Source organism: Hemitrygon akajei, chromosome 22 (assembly GCF_048418815.1).
Source record: "Hemitrygon akajei chromosome 22, sHemAka1.3, whole genome shotgun sequence".
Taxonomy (NCBI): Eukaryota; Metazoa; Chordata; class Chondrichthyes; order Myliobatiformes; family Dasyatidae; genus Hemitrygon; species Hemitrygon akajei.
Genome location: NC_133145.1, coordinates 668,834 through 687,857, shown reverse-complemented (window position 1 = coordinate 687,857; position 19,024 = coordinate 668,834). Strand labels below are relative to the sequence as shown.

The 19,024-nt window shown below is 47.0% G+C and overlaps 1 protein-coding gene across 2 annotated transcripts in view; it reads left to right on the top strand.

Moving 5' to 3' along the window:
- The first annotated feature begins 261 nt into the window (after positions 1 to 261).
- LOC140714928 (protein HID1) overlaps positions 262 to 19,024 on the top strand; it is a 278,586-nt gene continuing 259,823 nt past the window's right edge. For both annotated transcript variants that reach the window (XM_073026599.1, XM_073026598.1), the window contains exon 1: positions 262 to 438. In XM_073026599.1, coding sequence (XP_072882700.1) covers positions 277 to 438 — 162 coding nt within the window. In that variant the 5' untranslated portion in view covers positions 262 to 276. The remainder of the gene's footprint in view (positions 439 to 19,024) is intronic.

Genomic DNA, 19,024 nt, shown 5'->3' with positions numbered 1-19,024 from the left:
AATTCCTGCGAGGCACCATGGGTTGGATGCAGGGAGAGCGTCCACCCTGGCTGAAGTTGAGATGATTGAGAAGGGAGATGAACAGAAAGGTTTCTAGTCAGGCTGCAGGGCAGAGGAGAGATGAATGGAATGGAGGAGGGATGGGCAGGAGAGACATTAGACTCAAGGAGGAAGGGTTGCATGGCTCGACCCACTCTTGCCGTCTGTCGTCCCTTCGCCGGCGGTGGGCGGACCATTCAACAATAGACGGCGTCTGCCACTGGTAGGGTCTCGGTGATGGGCGGGGACTGGCTGTGGAAGGGACAAATCAGTGGGCGGGACAAATCAGTTGCTGTCCGTCAGTCATTCGTGTGGCTGGGTGCAGGTGGCAGGATGGGTAGTGCCGACTCCAAGCTGCATTTCAGGAAAGCGGTGATCCAACTCACTACCCGGACACAGGTGGGTGGGGTGGGGTGGGGTGCGGGTGGCTGGTAATCGGGGGGATCCGGGGCTGGAGGTTGGGCCTCGGGCCGCAGCACGCTATCGGCTCCTGTCAGCCTGACGCCTATGCGGGCCTGGGCCTGTACCTGGGCCCGCGGTCGGCGGGAGCAGGTGCCGGGTAAGACCTCTGGCAGGCCGTCCGCCTCCCTCCCTGCGGCCTTCCCTTCACTTAATCACGCTGCTTGCGCCCGGACCTATCCGTGATCTGCCTCTGCCTCTATCTCCCTCTCCCTCTCCTCCATCTCCACTCTATCTCCCTACCCGTCTGCCTCACTCCTTCATATACCTTCAAGCAATTCCCCCTCCCGCTTTGCCCTGGGTGACATCTTCCATGTGGGATGTTGCGTGGGACCAGCCGTTTAATTCTCTTAAACTATCATTCATGAAGAACGCTGTTAGTGTGAATTTGTGTTTCCCATAAATCTCAGGCCGTAAAGCTCACTGAGGTAGGCTGTTATTTTCTATTCCAGTTCGTTCTGTTTTATTCTGTGGACTAACTTTCGTGAACTTCAGTTCTGGATATTATTTGCTAATTTTTATTTGCACGATTTGTTTATTTTTCCCTGCACATTGGGTGTTTGAGGTCGTCTTTTTAAATAGGTTCTATTGGGTTTCTTTCTTTGTGCTGCTTGTAAGGAGATGAATCTCAAGGGTGCATGTAGTATACGTACTTTGAACTTCGTAGACTTTTCACTTTTGTATTTGCAGTGGGCTTGATAGTTTTGTAATTTCCCATGCAGCCCTATCAGATACGTGATAACAGTACAGTACACCCTTCAGGGTATACTCTACATCAGAAAACAGCCACTGTCCATTTCACATCTGCCACGTAGATTTAGTTTGTCACCAAATCATAAATAAACTGTTCACTGTGTACTTAATTGGTTCTGAACAAGGTTATTACTGTGGCTATGTAAATTCTGAGTAACTGTCAACAACATTTATTGATTTTGAAGTAAACTTGGGTTTTGTCTGCAGAGAACATTTCCTGTTGCAAAAACATTTGCATTGATGGGGATGGTTCTGTCACTGTGTAACACTGGGGTACCTTGCAAAGTTTATCCAGGAATGGGCTATTTTAGATCTGGTTTTGGTGACAGTAACGGATTAATAAGGGATCTTGTGGTCAAAGATTTCCTGGGGTAATCACATATTTTGATAGAGCTCCAAGTACACTTTGACAAATAACATTACCTCACTGTTCCTCTTTTGCATTTTATATTTTTTATTGTAATTTGTACTTATGTTTTGCACTGCTGCTGTAAAAAAAAAACAATTTTCACACCATAGTGGTAAAAATCTGGTCCTTTAAATAAGGGAATTTAGGGATCCTTTAAAAGTCAGTGCTCCGTAGCTGTTTGTTTAGCTGGAACAGTGGCCAATTGGAGTTCGGAGACGAAAAGTAAAGGTGACTTCACCCAGGTCCAGGAAAAAGTTTTAAAAGTCAGTGCTTTGTAGCTGTTTTTTTCATAGCTTGAACAGTTTCCAATCGGAGTATGGGATTCATTAGCAAGGTCAAATAAAAATAGGGCAGTTGCAATTAGAGTGGTCATCGTTGCATAGGCCATTTTGAGAGTGATCCAGAATTAGAGTTGGCTTTGTCTCAACAGGTGAGGGTGATGTAATTACCTGGTAAAAATAATCTTGCCTGGCATATGTGATGCAAAAGCTGAAAAGCATCTGCTGAATATGTTGTAATTATGAATAGGAAGAGGATGGTTAAGGTATACATGGGGCCTCTAAGAATGAGGCTGTTTAGTTAATAACAACAGAGAATTCTTCACCATGGAAGTTGTTGCTAATATCCCGAAGATAGTACAATTTTAAAATTCAGAAGTCCCAATAACAAGCATAAAATATTGGAGAAGGTCAGGCGCTAGAGCTGGACAAGCCATCAGGACTCGGTGGACTGAATGCTTGGGTTTAAAAGGAAGTGGTTGTTGAGATAGTGGGCCTATTGGTTTAAAATTTTCAGGATTTCCAAGAGGTTACCAGAGATTGGAAAACAGCCAATCTGACTTTCTTGCTCAAATAAATGTAAATGGCAGCAGGCAGGAAACTCCAAGCCTGTTTCTCCAGAACCCCATGGAAAAGCATTTAATTGGGTGAGGGGGAAATTATGATGCTTTTAGGCCGGAACAGGGGGGTATAAATTAGGAACAGATGTACACAGGAAAATACTAGCATGTATGGAATATTTGGCTGACAGACAGGAGGCTGGGAATAGAGGGGATCTTTTCAGGTTGGCTGTCAGTGATCAGTGTTGGGACTGCTTCTTTTCATGTTATATGTCAATGAATTGGATGACAAAAGTGATGGCTTTGTGGCCAAGTTTGTGGACAATCCAAAACTCTCCAAGTTTGTGGAGAGGCAGGTAGTGTTGAGGAAGCAGACAGTCTGCAGAAGGACTTTGGGAGAATGGGCAAAGTGTCAGATGGAATTTAGTGTGGGGAATTTTATGATCATGCAATTTGGTAGAAGGAGTATCGGCATAGATTATTTTCTAAATGGGGAGAAAATTCAAAAATCGGAGGTGAAAAAGGACTTGGGAGTCCTTGTGCAGGAATATCTAATACTTAATCAGCTAATCATGTGACAGCAACTCTGTATTAAAGCAAAAAGCCATTGTCAAGATGTTTAGTTGTTGTTCAGACCAAACATCCAAATGGGGAACAAATGTAATCTGTGACTTTGATAGGGGAATAATTTTTGGTTCCAAACAGGGTTGATCTCTTGGGTTTACCTTGCTGCTACCTCATTACCTCACAACTTGTTTTTTTTATTTATCATGTATTTCATTGTACTGTTAACAAATTTCACAATGTATGCTGGTGATATTAAATCTGATTCTGATTCACAATCTTTAGAGTCTTTAAAGCAACAGTCTTTAGAGTTTTCAGAGAATGATGTGGAAAAAACATAAAACATCCAGTGAGCAGCAATTACCTGAGCAAAAACATCTTGTTAACGAGAGAGGTCAGAGCGGAATAGCCAGACTGGTTCAAGCTGACAGGAAGGCGACTGTAACTCAAATAACTACGCGTTTCAACAGCGATGTTTAGAAGAGCATCTCAGCACGCACAATGCATTGAACCTTGACGTGGATATGCTACAGCGGCAGAAGACAACGAACCTAGTGGCCATTTTATTAGCTACCTAATAATCAGAGAATAACTAATTATTGAGGAAAATGGAATATAATTAAATTTCATCAACATAGTATTATGAAAGGTAACACACCCAAAATGCTGAGTTCCTCCAGCAATTTGTGTGTGTTGCTTGGATTTCTAGCATCTGCAGATTTTCTCGTTTGTGATTATGAAAGGTAAATCACGTTTGACAAATTGGCTTGAGTTCTGTGAGTTGATAACGGAGTGTTTATAGGGAGGAACCTCTAGAAGTAGTGTATTTAAATTTTCAGAAGGCATTTGGCAAGGTCTTATTTTCAAGGCTGAAACTGGGTTGGAACAGATTGAAAACTGAGTGTCTCAGGAAAAAGTGAGTGAGGCCTCTGTCAGTCAGGGTCTACCATGGATGTTGCGTCCTAGCTGTCTAGATACACGAGCCTGGGCAGTAAGATATGGAGAGGAAGCTGTTGCCCATGTAGCGAGCTTCCCTCTCCATGCATCTGATGAACTCAAAGGAATGGCAGAGACCGATCTAGCTTGGCATCAGTGGCATCGCAGGGGTTGGCAGTTAGCGTTGAACTCAACATTGCATTGCCTTAGGGGCTCCAGCTCTAGATTTTTCTCTCAGGGTTTACTCTCGCAGCCTTCCTCATGTGTGGGTATAGTCACAAGACAGTGGAGGTTTGAGATCAGAGTTTTCCTTCTCCTAGATGAGCTACCAGCCACAGCTGATGAGCCCCATCAGCCCAAAGCAACTGAGTTTAAGGGCCAGTAACCTGCATTTGCCCCTTCTTTTGTCAATAGAAACAGTTCCACTGGGCTTAGTAACTAAGCTACACATGAAGGTCAGGAGCTGGACTTGGTTGTTAGAGACCAGTTGAGGTGCACACCATTAGGAGCATTTAATACCTAGTGGGAGCTTGTCCCTATTACTATCCATGGCTATAACAAGCTTAAGGAACCCAGGAAAAAGATTTGGAATAAATACAAGGGGTGATTGATAAGTTCGTGGCCTAAGGTAAACATAGTCAATTTTAGAAAACCTAGCACATTTATTTTTCCTACATTTACACACTTAGTCCAGCGGTCATGGAGCATATGGATCCCTTCTCTGTAGAAGTCAGCGTCTTGGACCTCCAGAAGTGGTCCACAGCATGGGGTGATTGATAAGTTCGTGGCCCAAGGTAAAAGGCGATGAGTTATTAACTTCAAACTTTCTGCATTTTTGCTCAGAGTTGACCTGCACGTGGATGTAATGAGAGCTGTATAGGCCACAAACTTATCAATCACCCCTGCTGTGGACCACCTGGAGGTCCAAGACGCTCTCATTACATGCACGTGCAGTTCAGCTCTTTGAGTGATAATGCAGAAGGTTTGAAGTTAATAACTCATCTTGTTCTGCCTTAGTCCACAAACTTATCAATCACGCCTGCTGTGGACCACTTCTACAAAGAAGGGTTACGTATGCTCCACGACCGCTGGACTAAGTGTGTACATTTAGGAGGGTACTAGGTTGGAAAATAGATGTGCTAGGTTTTTTAAAATTGACTGCTACCTTAGGCCACAAACTTATCAATCACCCCTCGTAGGTCCTTCTTGGCCTGGAAGGAGGTAAATGGTGAAGGGATCAGTTCTTGGCCTGCAATTGTTGATTACTTGTGCTGATGAGCGAGAGAAAAATAGACAAAATAAAAGATTAGCTTTATCACATAAACATTGAAACATACAGTGAAATGCAGGTTGGGCAGCAGCCATTGAAAATGCTGCCTGACCTGCTGAGTTCATCCAGCTTGTTTGTACGTGTTGATTTGACCACAGCATCTGCAGTAATGCATCATTTGCATCAATGACCAACATAGATGTAAGTGTCTGTATACTTCTGGCACCATTGTAGCATGTTTACAGCTTACTAACCCATAATTTGTTTGAATGTGAGAGAAAACCAGAGCACCCAGGGGAAACTTGTGTGGTCACGGGGTGAACGTACAAACTCCTTACAGATAGCAGTGGATTCGAACACTGATCTTACTGGTGGCGCTGCAAAGCATTACACTAACATTCAACATTTTCAAACTTGATGATGCAAAGGGAGGTGGAAAGGTATGTGAGGAGTGCTGTGATTCTGTAATGGGATATAAATCAATTAAGTGAATGGGGGAAAAAGACTGGCAAATGGAATTTAATATGGGCATGTATGATGTCATTCACCTCTAAGAAAATCAAAGGCAGATTATTATCAGAAATAGGGAGACACTGCAAATGAGTGAAGTAAGGAGGGTTCCAGCTGTTAGGACTTTACATTACAGCACAGGAACAGGCTCCTTAGCCCACACTGTTTGTGTTAACTATAATGCAAATTTAAGTCAATCCCATTTTATCTGCATACCATATCCGTGCATTTCCTGGCTATTGATCTGCCTGTTTAAATGACTCTTAAAAGTTGCTTTTGTTCTATATGTCTACTGGCAGCAGTTTTCAGGTACCTACTAATCTCCCTAACCAGTGAAGGCTGCCTTTACCAACCTATTTACTTATTTTGCCATTTTCAGGGGGCAATGTACTTTCATCTAAATAACCCTCTGTATATCAATGCTCTGAAGGGTATATTTTTATCTTACATTTGATGTCCTAATGTGTACCACCTTGCACTTCTCCAGATTAAGCTCTATCGGCCACTTCCTGGACCTGGACTAAACTTCTTCCCACCCCGTTACTTGTAAAAATGTCAATCTTTTCTCTCAATTCTTCCATTTCCGCTGCATCTGCTCAGGATGAGGCTTTTCATTCCAAAATGGAGGATGCATCCTTCTTCAAAGAAAGGGGCTTCCCTTCCTCCACCATCAGTGCTGCCCTAAACCACACCTCTTCCATTTTGAGCATGTCTGCCCTCACCCCATCCTCCTGCTACCCCACCAGGGATAGAGTTCTTCTTGTTCTTACCTACCACCCCACCAACCTCTGTGTCCAGCACCTAATTCTCTGTAACTTCTGCCATCTCCATTGAGATCCCACCACCAAGCACATCTTTCCCTCATTTTGTGCTTTCCGCAGGGATCGCTCCCTACTTGACTCCGTTGTCCACTTGTCCCTCCCTACTGATCTCCCTCCTGGCACTTACCTTTGCAAGCAGGATAATTGCTACACATGCTCCTCCACCAAATCCTGCACTACCATTCAGGACCCCAAACAGTTCTTACAAGTGAGGTGACACTTCACCTGTGAGTGTCAGCGTCATCAACTGTATCTGGTGCTCTTGGTGTTGACTCTTGTATATCGGTGAGACCTAACGTAGGTTGGGAGACCGCTTTGTTGAGCACTGTCCGCCAGAAAAAGCAGGATCTCCCAGTGGCCACCCATTTTAATTCTACTTCCTGTTCTGACATGTCAATCCATGGCCTCCTCTACTGTCACGATGAGACCATGTCTGGTTGGAGGAGCAATCCCTTATATTCCATCTGGGTAGCCTCCAACCTGATGGCATGAACATTGATTTCTTGAACTTCTGGTAATGGCCCCCGTTCACCATTTCCCAACCCCTTTTCCCATCTCCTTTTCTCCCTCTTGCCTTATCTCCTTGCCTACCTATCAGCTCCCTCCGGTGCCCCTCGCCCTTTTATTTCTTCCATGGCCTTCTGTCGTCTCCGATTAGATTCCCCCTTCTTCAGCCCTGTATCTCTTTCATCAATCAACTTCCCAACTCTTTACTTCTGCCCTCCCCATCATCCCTCCCCCCACCTGGTTTCACTTACCATCCCTCTCCCTTTCCTCCCCCTCCACCTTCTAAATCTGACTCCTCATCTTTTTTTCTCTAGTCCTCCTGAAGGGTTTCGTCCTGAAATATCGACTGCACTCTTTTCATTGATGCTGCCTGGCCTGCTGAGTTCCTCCAGCATTTTGTGTGTGTTGCTTGGATTTCCAGCATCTGCAGATTTCTCTTGTCTGCCACTTCTTTACTCATTTTTCAACTCATCCATATCCTGTTGTATCCTTGACTACTTTCCTAAACACAGCTCTGTCAATTTCTATGTTCACAAACTGTCTAATTATCCATCCAACAATTTCAAATAATCTATATCATGCACAACAGAGTTTTCAGCACTGATTTCTATGGGACACCACTGGTCACAGACCTCCAGGGAGCATCACCCCTTCTGTTTTTTTGTGGCCAAGCCAATTTTGAATCTGCTCTACCAAATGATTGTGGATCTCGTGCCTTATGATGATCCTGCCATGAGGGAACTTTTGTGTTCTAATACATGAATTACAAAAGCTAGTAGGCATATCCAACAAATACTGAAGGCCACACCGGGTGTACTGTGGACAATGTTGGTCCTCATCCATTTTTTAAAAAAAAGAAGTAATGTTAGAGGTAGTACAAAGGAGATCGACCAGGCTGATTCATGGGATGATAGGGTTATTCTGCCTGGAGAGAATAAATAGTTTGTGTCTGCATTCTTGGAATGCAGGACTATTGAGGGTGACCTATTCAAACAGCTTGACAGGGTAAATGTAGGTGTGTTTTCACTAGTGGTCCTGAGCAAGAGGATATAGGTATATACAATGGGCCGGTCATTCAAAATAGTTGTATAGAAATTCTTGCAAAGGGTAGTGAATCACTGGAATTCTGTGTCCTGGGAACTGGATCATCGGAAGTATTTAAGTTAAAGTGGATATGTGTTTGATAAATCATTGTATACAGGATAAGTAGAATTATGAGTGGGAGATCCATTTGCCAATATTTTAAATGCTCAATACTGCTGATGCCAACAGATTATTTGTTAATTTATGTGTGGTAATATTAGTTCATGTGTGTGTGAGTTACATTTACTGTGCTGTGCAGCTTGGTCCGGAGGAATGTTGTTTCATTTGGTCATATAGGTGTGTAAGGTTGAATGACAATAAGCTGAACTTGAACTCCAAGCGTATCAGTGTTGACCTGATCTGTTGCACTGTACCCTTGATTATTGACCAGGCACAAAGAGTGACATTACCATGGTAGCATAGTGGTTAGCTCAACGCTGTTACACCTTGGGGTATTCTGAAGTTCGGAGTTTAATTTTGGCACTGTCTGTGGAGAGTCCATACTTTCTCCGAGTGATTATATGGATTTCTCCCGGGTGCTCTGGTTTCCTTCCGCAGTTGAAAGATATACCAGTTTGTAGTTAATCGGTCATTGTAAATTGTCTTGAGATTAGGCTAGTGTTAAATAGGTGGGTTGCTGAGTGGTGCAGCTCATTGGGCTGGAAGGGCCTGTTCTGGACTGTATCTCTAAATTAAAAAAAACAAATACATCAGTTTAAGACAATCTTGTCACTAAGCATCCGAAGTTACCTCAATCTAGCCATGAGAAAAACCTTTCACTTGAAGTACTGGTCTGGGAACCTGAATGAATCACTTGTTTTCCTGAATACTGGTGAGAGGATGCCCTTCCCATGGTTGGGAGTGTCCTGAAAGTAATCATTTATAGTAATTTATTTAACCTGCTGATGTCAACAGCTCTGCTAGCTTCAATTACAGTGACCTCAGATTCATCAGATTAAGCTAAATTGATAATAAAGGATATTTGTGGTAAATAAACTGCTGGAATTACTTATTCATTAACAAATCACAGTGAGAGGCCAAGGCTACAGCAAGACTGAAGATTAAAAAAAGAATTAATTAATTATTATAGATTATAATCATTTATAAAATTATGAGAGGCATAGTTAGAGTAGACAGTTGGTATATTTTTCCTGAAACAAAATATCATAATATTAAAGGGCATGCATTTACAGTGAGAAGGGTAAATTTAAGAGATGTGAGGGGCAGGTTTTTACTCAAAGTGCTAGATGCCTGAAGGTGCTGCTAGGGGTGACAGTGGACATTTAAGAAGCCATTAGGCACATTAACAAGCTGAGAAGGGAGGGATGTAAACCAAGTGAAAGTAGAGGAGGTTGTTGTAATTGGGCATCATTAGCTTAATTAGTTCAAAGTATATTTATTATCAAAATATGTATATGTGGCGACCCACTTACTGCGCAGGTGAAATAAATACACAAATAGCCAGCGTGCGGGGAGAGACTTTGGTAATGCACCTCTGACGTCACTTCTGCCCGGAGAGGGCGGGCGCTAGGGATTAAATGCCTGCGCCGCGAAGTTTGAATAAACTAGTCTCAAATTGACTTACCGACTGCATGTCGTCTCTAGCTCTGTATGTAGTACATCGCTACATTGGTGACCCCGACAGTCCAAACGGGATTTGGACCAAAGATGACCAACTCTTCATCTGTTCACGCAGTTTTGCTAAAACTGCCGACTTTCTGGACGCTGCGACCACGCGTGTGGTTTAGCCAAGCAGAAGCCCAGTTCCAGATTTGGCAGATATCCTCTGATTCCACGCGTTGCTACCACGTGGTGAGCGCCCTTGACCAGGAGACGGCCGCCCAGGTTGCGGATTTCATACAGTCACCCCCGGAAGAAGGCAATTATGAAGCATTCAAAGCGCTGCTCATTGAGACCTTTGGCCTCTCACGGTGTGAGCGGGGTGCCCACCTGCTTCACCTGGACGGTTTGGGAGACAGGCTGCCGTCAGCATTGATGAACGAGATACTGGCCCTGGCTGACGGACACAAGCCCTGCCTCATGTGCGAGCAGGTGTTCCTAGAGCAGCTGCCCGAGGACATACATCTGCTGCTGGCCAACGCAGATTTCGGCGACCCCCGGAAGGTGGCGGCCCAGGCAGACGTGCTGTGGAAAGCCAAGAGGAAGAGCGTGGTGTCCGTCGGTCAGATTACCAGGCCACGCGCCCAACAGCAGACCAGACCAGGCCCGGCGGGGGGCACACACAACACAGAGGCAGGAGTGAGGAGGACAGTGAAAGTGGTGTTTCTACCACTAGCAGTGGGGCACAGAAGCCCGCCCGCCCGCCCTGCCAGGGCCAGGGCCAGCTGCCGCTAATGACTATGACGGCTGGCCACCAGGACAGCCTCTTGTACGTCTGGGACAAACAGTCGGGACGCCGCTTCTTGGTCGACACCGGAGCGGAAATCAGCGTCTTGCCCCTGATGGGGTACGACACCCGCAGCAGGAAGCCAGGACCCACCCTGAGGGCCGCAAACGGCAGCACAATATGGACCTATGGCACCCACACAGTGCAGCTGCAGTTCAGCGCCAGCCGGTTCACGTGGGACTTCACACTGGCCACCGTGGCCCAACCACTCCTGGGGGTGGACTTCTTGCGAGCTCGCAGCCTGCTGGTCGACTTGCAAGGGAAAAGACTGGTACATGCTGAGACTTTCCAGAGGCTCTCCCTGGGTGAAGCCAAGTTGCCGGCCCCACACCTAGACTCCATCACGCTGTCAGACAACAAATTCAACAGAATCCTGGCAGACTTTCCATCGATTCTGGCACCGCAGTTCACGGCAGCCATGCCCAGACATGGGGTACAGCACCACATTCTGACCCAGGGACCACCCCTCCACGCCCGCGCATGAAGTCTCCCCCCCGGAAAAGCTCCGCCTGGCGAAGGAGGGGTTCAAGAAGATGGAGGAATTGGGGATTGTATAGAGGTCCAACAGCCCATGGGCCTCCCCCCTGCACATGGTGCCCAAAGCAGCTGGGGGTTGGAGACCATGCGGCAACTACCACAGACTGAACGAGGCTACCACTCCAGACCGCTACCCCGTGCCGCACATACAGGACTTTGCAGCAAACCTGCACGAGGCAAGAATATTTTCCAAAGTAGACCTCAACCGGGGATACCATCAAATCCTGGTGCACCCTGAAGACATCCCCAAAACAGCACTCATCACCCCGTTTGGCCTGTTCGCGTTCCCCCGAATGCCGTTCGGCCTGAAGAATGCCGCACAGACGTTCCAGCGGCTAATGGATGCGGTGGGACGCGACCTGGACTTTGCGTTAATCTATTTGGACGACATCCTTATAGCCAGCAGTAGTCGCCAGGGGCATCTGTCCCACCTCCGCCAGCTCTACTCCCACCTGAGTGATTTTGGCCTCACGATCAACCTGGCCAAATGCCAGTTCGGTCTCAATACCATTGACTTCCTGGGCCACAGGATTACCAAAGATAGGGCAACACCTCTGCCCGCCAAGGTAGACGCGATCCGCCACTTTGCCCGGCCCAACACGGTCAAAGGCCTGCAGGAGTTCGTTGGTATGGTGAACTTCTACTACCGTTTCCTCCCCTCAGCAGCCCGTATCATGCGCCCTTTGTACACCCTGATGTCGGGTAAAGGCAAGGACATTACTTGGGACGAGGAGGCCGCGGCCGCTTTCGTTAAAGCCAAGGAAGGCAGCTGCCACGATGCTGGTGCACCCCAGAATGAAAGTTCGGACTGCCCTCATGGTGGACGCATCCGACACAGCAGTCGGTGGGGTGCTGGAGCAGCTCATCGAGGGGCGCTGGCAACCCCTGGCGTTCTTCAGCAAGCACCTATGACCACCCGAACTCAAGTACAGTGCTTTCGACCGGGAGCTGTTGGCACTGTATCTGGCAATCCGGCATTTCAGGTACTTCTTAGAAGGCAAGCCGTTCACCGCGTTCACGGACCACAAACCGTTGATCTTCGCATTCACGAAGGTGTCCGATCCTTGGTTGGCTTGCCAGCAGCGACATCTGTCCTACATCTCCGAGTACACAACAGATATCCAGCATGTCTCGGGGAAGGACAACGTCGTGGCGGACGCACTCTCCAGACCAGCTGTCCAGGCCTTGTCCCTGGGGGTGGACTATGCAGCACTGGCGGAGACGCAGCAGGCAGACGACGAGATGCCCAGCTACAGGACCGCAGTCTTGGGTTTGCAGCTGCAGGACTTTCTCGTAGGTCCAAGTGAGAGGGCCCTTCTGTGCAACATGGCTACCGGCCAACCTCGCCCCATCATCCCGGCAGCCTGGAGGTGGCGAGTTTTCGACTCCAGATAGATAGATGATAGATAGATAGATAGATACTTTATTCATCCCCATGGGGAAATTCCAACTTTTTTCCAATGTCCCATACACTTGTTGTAGCAAAACTAATTACATACAATACTTAACTCAGTAAAAAAATATGATATGCATCTAAATCACTATCTCAAAAGCATTAATAATAGCTTTTAAAAAGTTCTTAAGTCCTGGCGGTAGAATTGTAAAGCCTAATGGCATTGGGGAGTATTGACCTCTTCATCCTGTCTGAGGAGCATTGCATCGATAGTAACCTGTCGCTGAAACTGCTTCTCTGTCTCTGGATGGTGCTATGTAGAGGATGTTCAGAGTTATCCATAATTGACCGTAGCCTACTCAGCGCCCTTCGCTCAGCTACCGATGTTAAACTCTCCAGTACTTTGCCCACGACAGAGCCCGCCTTCCTTACCAGCTTATTAAGACGTGAGGCGTCCCTCTTCTTAATGCTTCCTCCCCAACACGCCACCACAAAGAAGAGGGCGCTCTCCACAACTGACCTATAGAACATCTTTAGCATCTCACTACAAACATTGAATGACGCCAACCTTCTAAGGAAGTACAGTCGACTCTGTGCCTTCCTGCACAAGGCATCTGTGTTGGCAGTCCAGTCTAGCTTCTCGTCTAACTGTACTCCCAGATACTTGTAGGTCTTAACCTGCTCCACACATTCTCCATTAATGATCACTGGCTCCATATGAGGCCTAGATCTCCTAAAGTCCACCACCATCTCCTTGGTCTTGGTGATATTGAGACGCAGGTAGTTTGAGTTGCACCATATCACAAAGTCCTGTATCAGTTTCCTATACTCCTCCTCCTGTCCATTCCTGACACACCCCACTATGGCCGTGTCATCAGCGAACTTCTGCACATGGCAGGACTCCGAGTTATATTGGAAGTCTGATGTGTACAGGGTGAACAGGACCGGAGAGAGTACGGTTCCCTGCGGCGCCCCTGTGCTGCTGACCACCGTGTCAGACCTACAGTCTCCCAACCGCACATACTGAGGTCTATCTGTCAAGTAGTCCACTATCCAATCCACCATGTGAGAGTCTACTCCCATCTCCGTTAGTTTGTGCCTTAAGATCTTGGGCTGGATGGTGTTAAAGGCACTAGAGAAGTCAAGGAATGTAATCCTCACAGCACAACTGACCCCCTCTAGGTGAGAGAGTGATTTGTGCAGCAAATACGTGATAGCATCCTCCACTCCCACCTTCTCCTTATACGCAAACTGAAGAGGATCCTGGGCGTGCCTGGTTTGTGGCCTCAGATTCTGTATTATCAGCCGCTCCATGGTCTTCATCACGTGCGACGTCAAGGCAACAGGTCTGAAGTCATTCAACTCCTTTGGTTGTGGTTTCTTCGGTACCGGGACAATACAGGATGTTTTCCACTGTCTGGGTACTCTTCTCTGCTCCAGGCTCATGTTGAAGATACGCTGTAGTGGTTCTCCCAGCTCAGTCGCACAGGCCCTCAGTAATCGTGGGGAAACTCCATCCGGTCCAGCCGCCTTGCTGGTACAGATCTTCCTCAGTTGACCTTCCACCTGTGCAGCCGTAATCCTGGGCGTGGGCAAGGTCTCCTGTGAGTGGCTATTTTCCTGTGAGGGAAGTAAGCCTGGTGTGGATTCCTGCGGTGAGGATGAGATTGAGCTGTCGAACCTGTTGAAGAATCCATACACGGTTTGGCGCACCCATTTATCTGGACAACCGTCCGGCTGGTCTCCAGCAAGTTTGCGTGGCACGGACTTTGCAAGCAGGTCAGTGAATGGGCCAGAATGTGCGCGCAGTGCCAAACAGCCAAGGTGCAGCGGCACACTAAAGCCCCGCCACAACAGTTCGAACCCACCCACCGGAGGTTTGACCACATTCATGTGGATATCGTGGGCCCCCTACCAGTGTCCCGAGGAGCGCGGTACCTCCTAACGGTGGTAGACCGGTTCACGAGGTGGCCAGAGGCGGTCCCGCTCACCGACACATCTGCCGATTCCTGCGCCCGAGCACTGATTGCAACCTGGGTAGCATGCTTCGGGGTACCGGCCCACATTACCTCCGACAGAGGCGCCCAGTTCACCTCCAGCTTGTGGTCGACTGTGGCCAGCCTGTTGGGAACGCAGCTACACCACACTACTGCCTACCACCCACAGTCGAACGGACTAGTGGAACTCTTCTACCGTCACTTGAAGTCGGCTTTCATGACCCACCTGAGAGGACCTAACTGGGTGGACGAGCTTCCCTGGGTCCTGCTTGGAATTCGCACAGCGCCCAAAGAGGATCTGCATGCCTCGTCGGCCGAGTTGGTGTACGGCGCACCTCTGGCTGTCCCGGGAGAGTTCATACCAGCCCCAAGGGGGCAAGAGGAAGAATTTGCAGCAGTCCTGGACAGACTACGCGAAAGGCTCGGCAACCTGGCCCCCGTGCCGACTTCACAGCACGGACGGACCCCGACTCATGTACCCAAAGACCTGCAGGACTGTAAGTTTGTGTTTGTACGAAGGGGCGGACACTGGGCACCGCTACAGCAGCCATATGAGATTGTTCAAGGTGATCAACAACAACGGGTCCACGTACGTTCTGGACATTGGGGGGAAGAGGAGGTTTTCATGGTGGGCCGAGTCAAACCAGCCCATGTGGACTTGGCGTAGCTGGTCGAGGTTCAGGCACCGAGGCGCAGAGGCAGACCTCCCAAACAGAGGCTGATCCAGACTGTGGACATTGGGGGGGGGGGGGGGGTGTATCGCCAGTTCTGGGGGGGGGGGGGGTTATGTGGCGACCCACTTTCTGCGCAGGCGAACCGGCTCACAAATAGCCAGCGTGCGGGGAGAGACTTTGGTAATGCACCTCTGTCTTCATTTCCGCCCGAAGAGGGCGGGCGCTAGGGATTAAATGCCAGCGCCGCGAAGTTTGAAACGACTTACGACTGCGTGTCGTCTCTAGCTCTGTATGTAGTACATCGCTACATATACATTATACAATCTTGAGATTTGTCTCCTAACAGTGACACAATTTTTTAAAAAAAGACTGTCAAACACCCAGTGTATAGAGGTAAAAAAGAACAAATCATGCAAACAATAAATGCAACCAAATAAGATTCTGAGCTGAAGTCCACAAAGTGTGTCCACAGACCCTTACTTCAGCACAGAGCAGAGCAGCAAGCTGTATTGACCCATCCCTCACCTCGAGCCCTGACACCCTGACCTTTTCAATCTGGTCCGACACCTAAATTGTTGTCTAAACATCGGGTTCAATTGCTTCGATCAGCTGTGGGGCCAGGACCACCCTGGCCTGTACCCAACCTTTCGAATTCAGCCCGGCACTTAAATCAGTTGAATCTCAGGTTTTCCTCACTCTGTGACAGGCCCGTTGCCTCGCCTCAGTTCTGCCACACTGAATTGCCTCTGAGTCCAAAGGGAAGTTGCAGGCTGTTGTTTGATATGAACATCTACCAGAAAAAGTGATTAACAAAGTATTTAGTTGTTTTCTTTGTTTTATTGGCCGCCAGCCCGAAGTTGATGAGATTCACCAGTGCCATCTGAAACCAGAAGCGAGTCATTGTTCTCTTCTGTGTTCTGCATTCTATTCCCATTTTTCTTAATTTTAAATTTTCTGACCAGTAACTAATGAAAATGAACAAACCAATGCACTGGATGTAAATGTTTGATTCTGTTACATCTTTATCCTTCAATTGTGAAGTTATTTTGGATGTCCAAAGGGCATAGCCTTGTTGTGTTTGGTCTATCATGACGTGTGCTAGCTTGCAGTGATATCTGACATTTTCTAAAGTTGTTCAAGTCTGTTTATAGTTGGGGAGACTTGTCTGACACTGATGGACGTGCTATGTGCAAAAATATTAACTAGGTTATCAGAGGAAGGAAAGGACCAGGGTTTTAGTCCTGGATAGTTCTAGGAACCTGGATATTCTATTAGAGTTTGGCCTAAAATTCAGTGACAGTGTTTATTTGTGCGAATCTCTCAACTTTATTCCTGTAACCTTCAACTGCATGTTCAAAGGCTGAACTAGCATGAGAGATCAGTCCTGATTTCTGCACTGTGAAGATGCTGGAGACGGGAATAGTGTGTGGCATAGACATTTTAGTAAAGCACACCAGCATGATTTGAGGAGCAGTGATAGACAAACAATAAACTCGACATGTGTAAATGTTTCAACAAAAATCGGGTCAGCTTTGATACTAATGTTAGTTGAGCACTAATTTAAAATTCTACGTTAATAAATGCTCATAACAGTACACTTCTTTAATATAACTGGGAATTGTTTCAGCATAGTGCCATGCTGCCTTCTCCCTTGAGATTATGGCTCAAACTTGCTCTTTTTTAAGTTCGCAAGAATGGTTTTGGGGATGGGGACAAGGAAGGGGAGTTAGGGGTCAGATTAGGGTTTAGGGGCAGGGCCGTGCTGGAGTTTGAGGTTAGGCATCTGTGTTCCACTTTCTAAGGCAGTGGGCTACAAAGCATGTGCTACCGGGCCACGAGGAAACGATATGATTTGTCAATATGAAATGATATGAGTCAGTTGCACCTTTCCTGACTCCCTGTCATGCCCACTGTTGAACTTGAACGCACGCGAGGTCATTACGCGAGCAAAGTCATTACTCATGCGAGGTCATCAGTCGCCTAAAACGCAGTGATACCCTTGTGCCAGGGATCACTGGTTGGCCTCGGGTAACCGGCCGCCTCGCACGGCAGGCAAGAAGTGCCATTGCTACTGGCCTGGAGTGCAGACAGATGGACGCCGCCTCTAAACCTGTTTAGCACACTGAATGTTCGTGGGGAACTCGGTGCTAAAATATTCGCAGACGACCTAGTTTGGGCTCAGGCTTTCGTAAGTAGCAGAGCAGCTAAGTCGCTGCAATCTACTGAAAGTCATCCCTCAAACCAAACTTTTGTCGGCCAATAGATCCTACCTACCTACAAGGGGGCAGGCACGCGCCCTGTCGCACTCCTCGGTCGGTCGGTTGCTTTCTCTGGACTGCGACCACCGCGGCCTCAGTACGGGGATGTCCGGCCCTTACCTTGTCCTCTCACTGGTGTGTTGCAATGATTTTATATGTTCATACGAGGAAAATATGCGCTGTGTGTTTAATATCCAAACGTTACTTAAAATGTTATGATGCTATTGACTTATAAGTGAGTTATAATTGACTTATCACTATATTCATGCAAGGAAAATATGTGCTGTGTGTTTAATATTAAATTTGTTAGATAAACCCTTTTTAAAACAAAATTGAGTGTATTAGCCATTTATAAGTGACTTATAGTTGACTTATCACCGATATTCCGGTCGATATTAACACCCACACTGCCTGCCCCCCCTTCAGCTGTTCTGCAAGAATATTGTCAATATTAAACCGGTCTGCAGTGCAAAAAACGTTGATGACCCCTGTTCTAAGGCTGGCAACACGGACAGTGATAGTTATCCAGTATTTGAGGCCTCTGCACTTGAAAGGCCAGTGATGTTGACATGGGGACAAAAGACATCTGTGGTTGTTGGCTGTCCAGGATAGTGCATGTACTTCCCACTCACACAGATGAGGAGATATGAAGGCTGGTCATTTGGAGCACTTGGAGTTAGAACCACAGAGTCCCATCATTTGCTAGTCTGGGTATTGAAGCCTGAAGGTTGATCAGAAGTTGTAGTCTGATGATTGAAGCGTGCAGGCCTGTCCTGGAGTTGGATGACAGCCTGTGTATGTAGGTGGGAGGGAGGTTGGCAGAGAGGAAAGAGGCTTGTTTTGTTACTAGTTGTGTTCCATTTTGTTGTGTTCTGCCGAGCATTGTGGGTATGCCTTGTTGGCACTGGAATGTATGCTGACTCTTGGGTGTGTTAGTTATTAATAGAACTGATGCATTTCACTGTATGTTTCAATGATCTTGTGATAAGTAAATACGAATTTGAAGGCTTGTGGTTGACAAGGTTGGAACAGTGTGATTGAGTAGTTTTTATGACAAGAATCATTGATAAATGGAGAAAAAAGATGAGATCTTATAGTGAGAATATGGAGGAAAGGCTTCATGGATTCTAATCTCTGGATTACTCTAAGTGCCATGTGCTAGTGAGGATAGGGTAGATGAAAGCTTGGCTGAGAAGCTGGTGCAGGAGAGTCAGACTCAGATTCTTGGACCATTGGGATCTTTTCTGGGGCAGAGTGTTTTTTACAAGAGCGATGGGTGGCATCTGAATTGCAGGTGTCCAGTATCCCAGCAGGGAGGTTTAAACTGGTCTGATGGGGGTGGGTGGGGAGGGCAACCAGAGTGGCAGATGAGAAGGTTGAGGCAAATATAGAAGTTAACGAGTGACTCTAGGAGGCAGGACAGGGAGTGAGGAAGGCCTCTTAGGCTAAACTATATTCATGTTTGGCAGATGAACTTGGCAGGGATCAGCACATGGAATTGTGAAAGTTTCAGAAACACAGGAGAGGTGTTGGCTAGTGGTTGCCAACCAGTCGATCTTTGAGACTTTC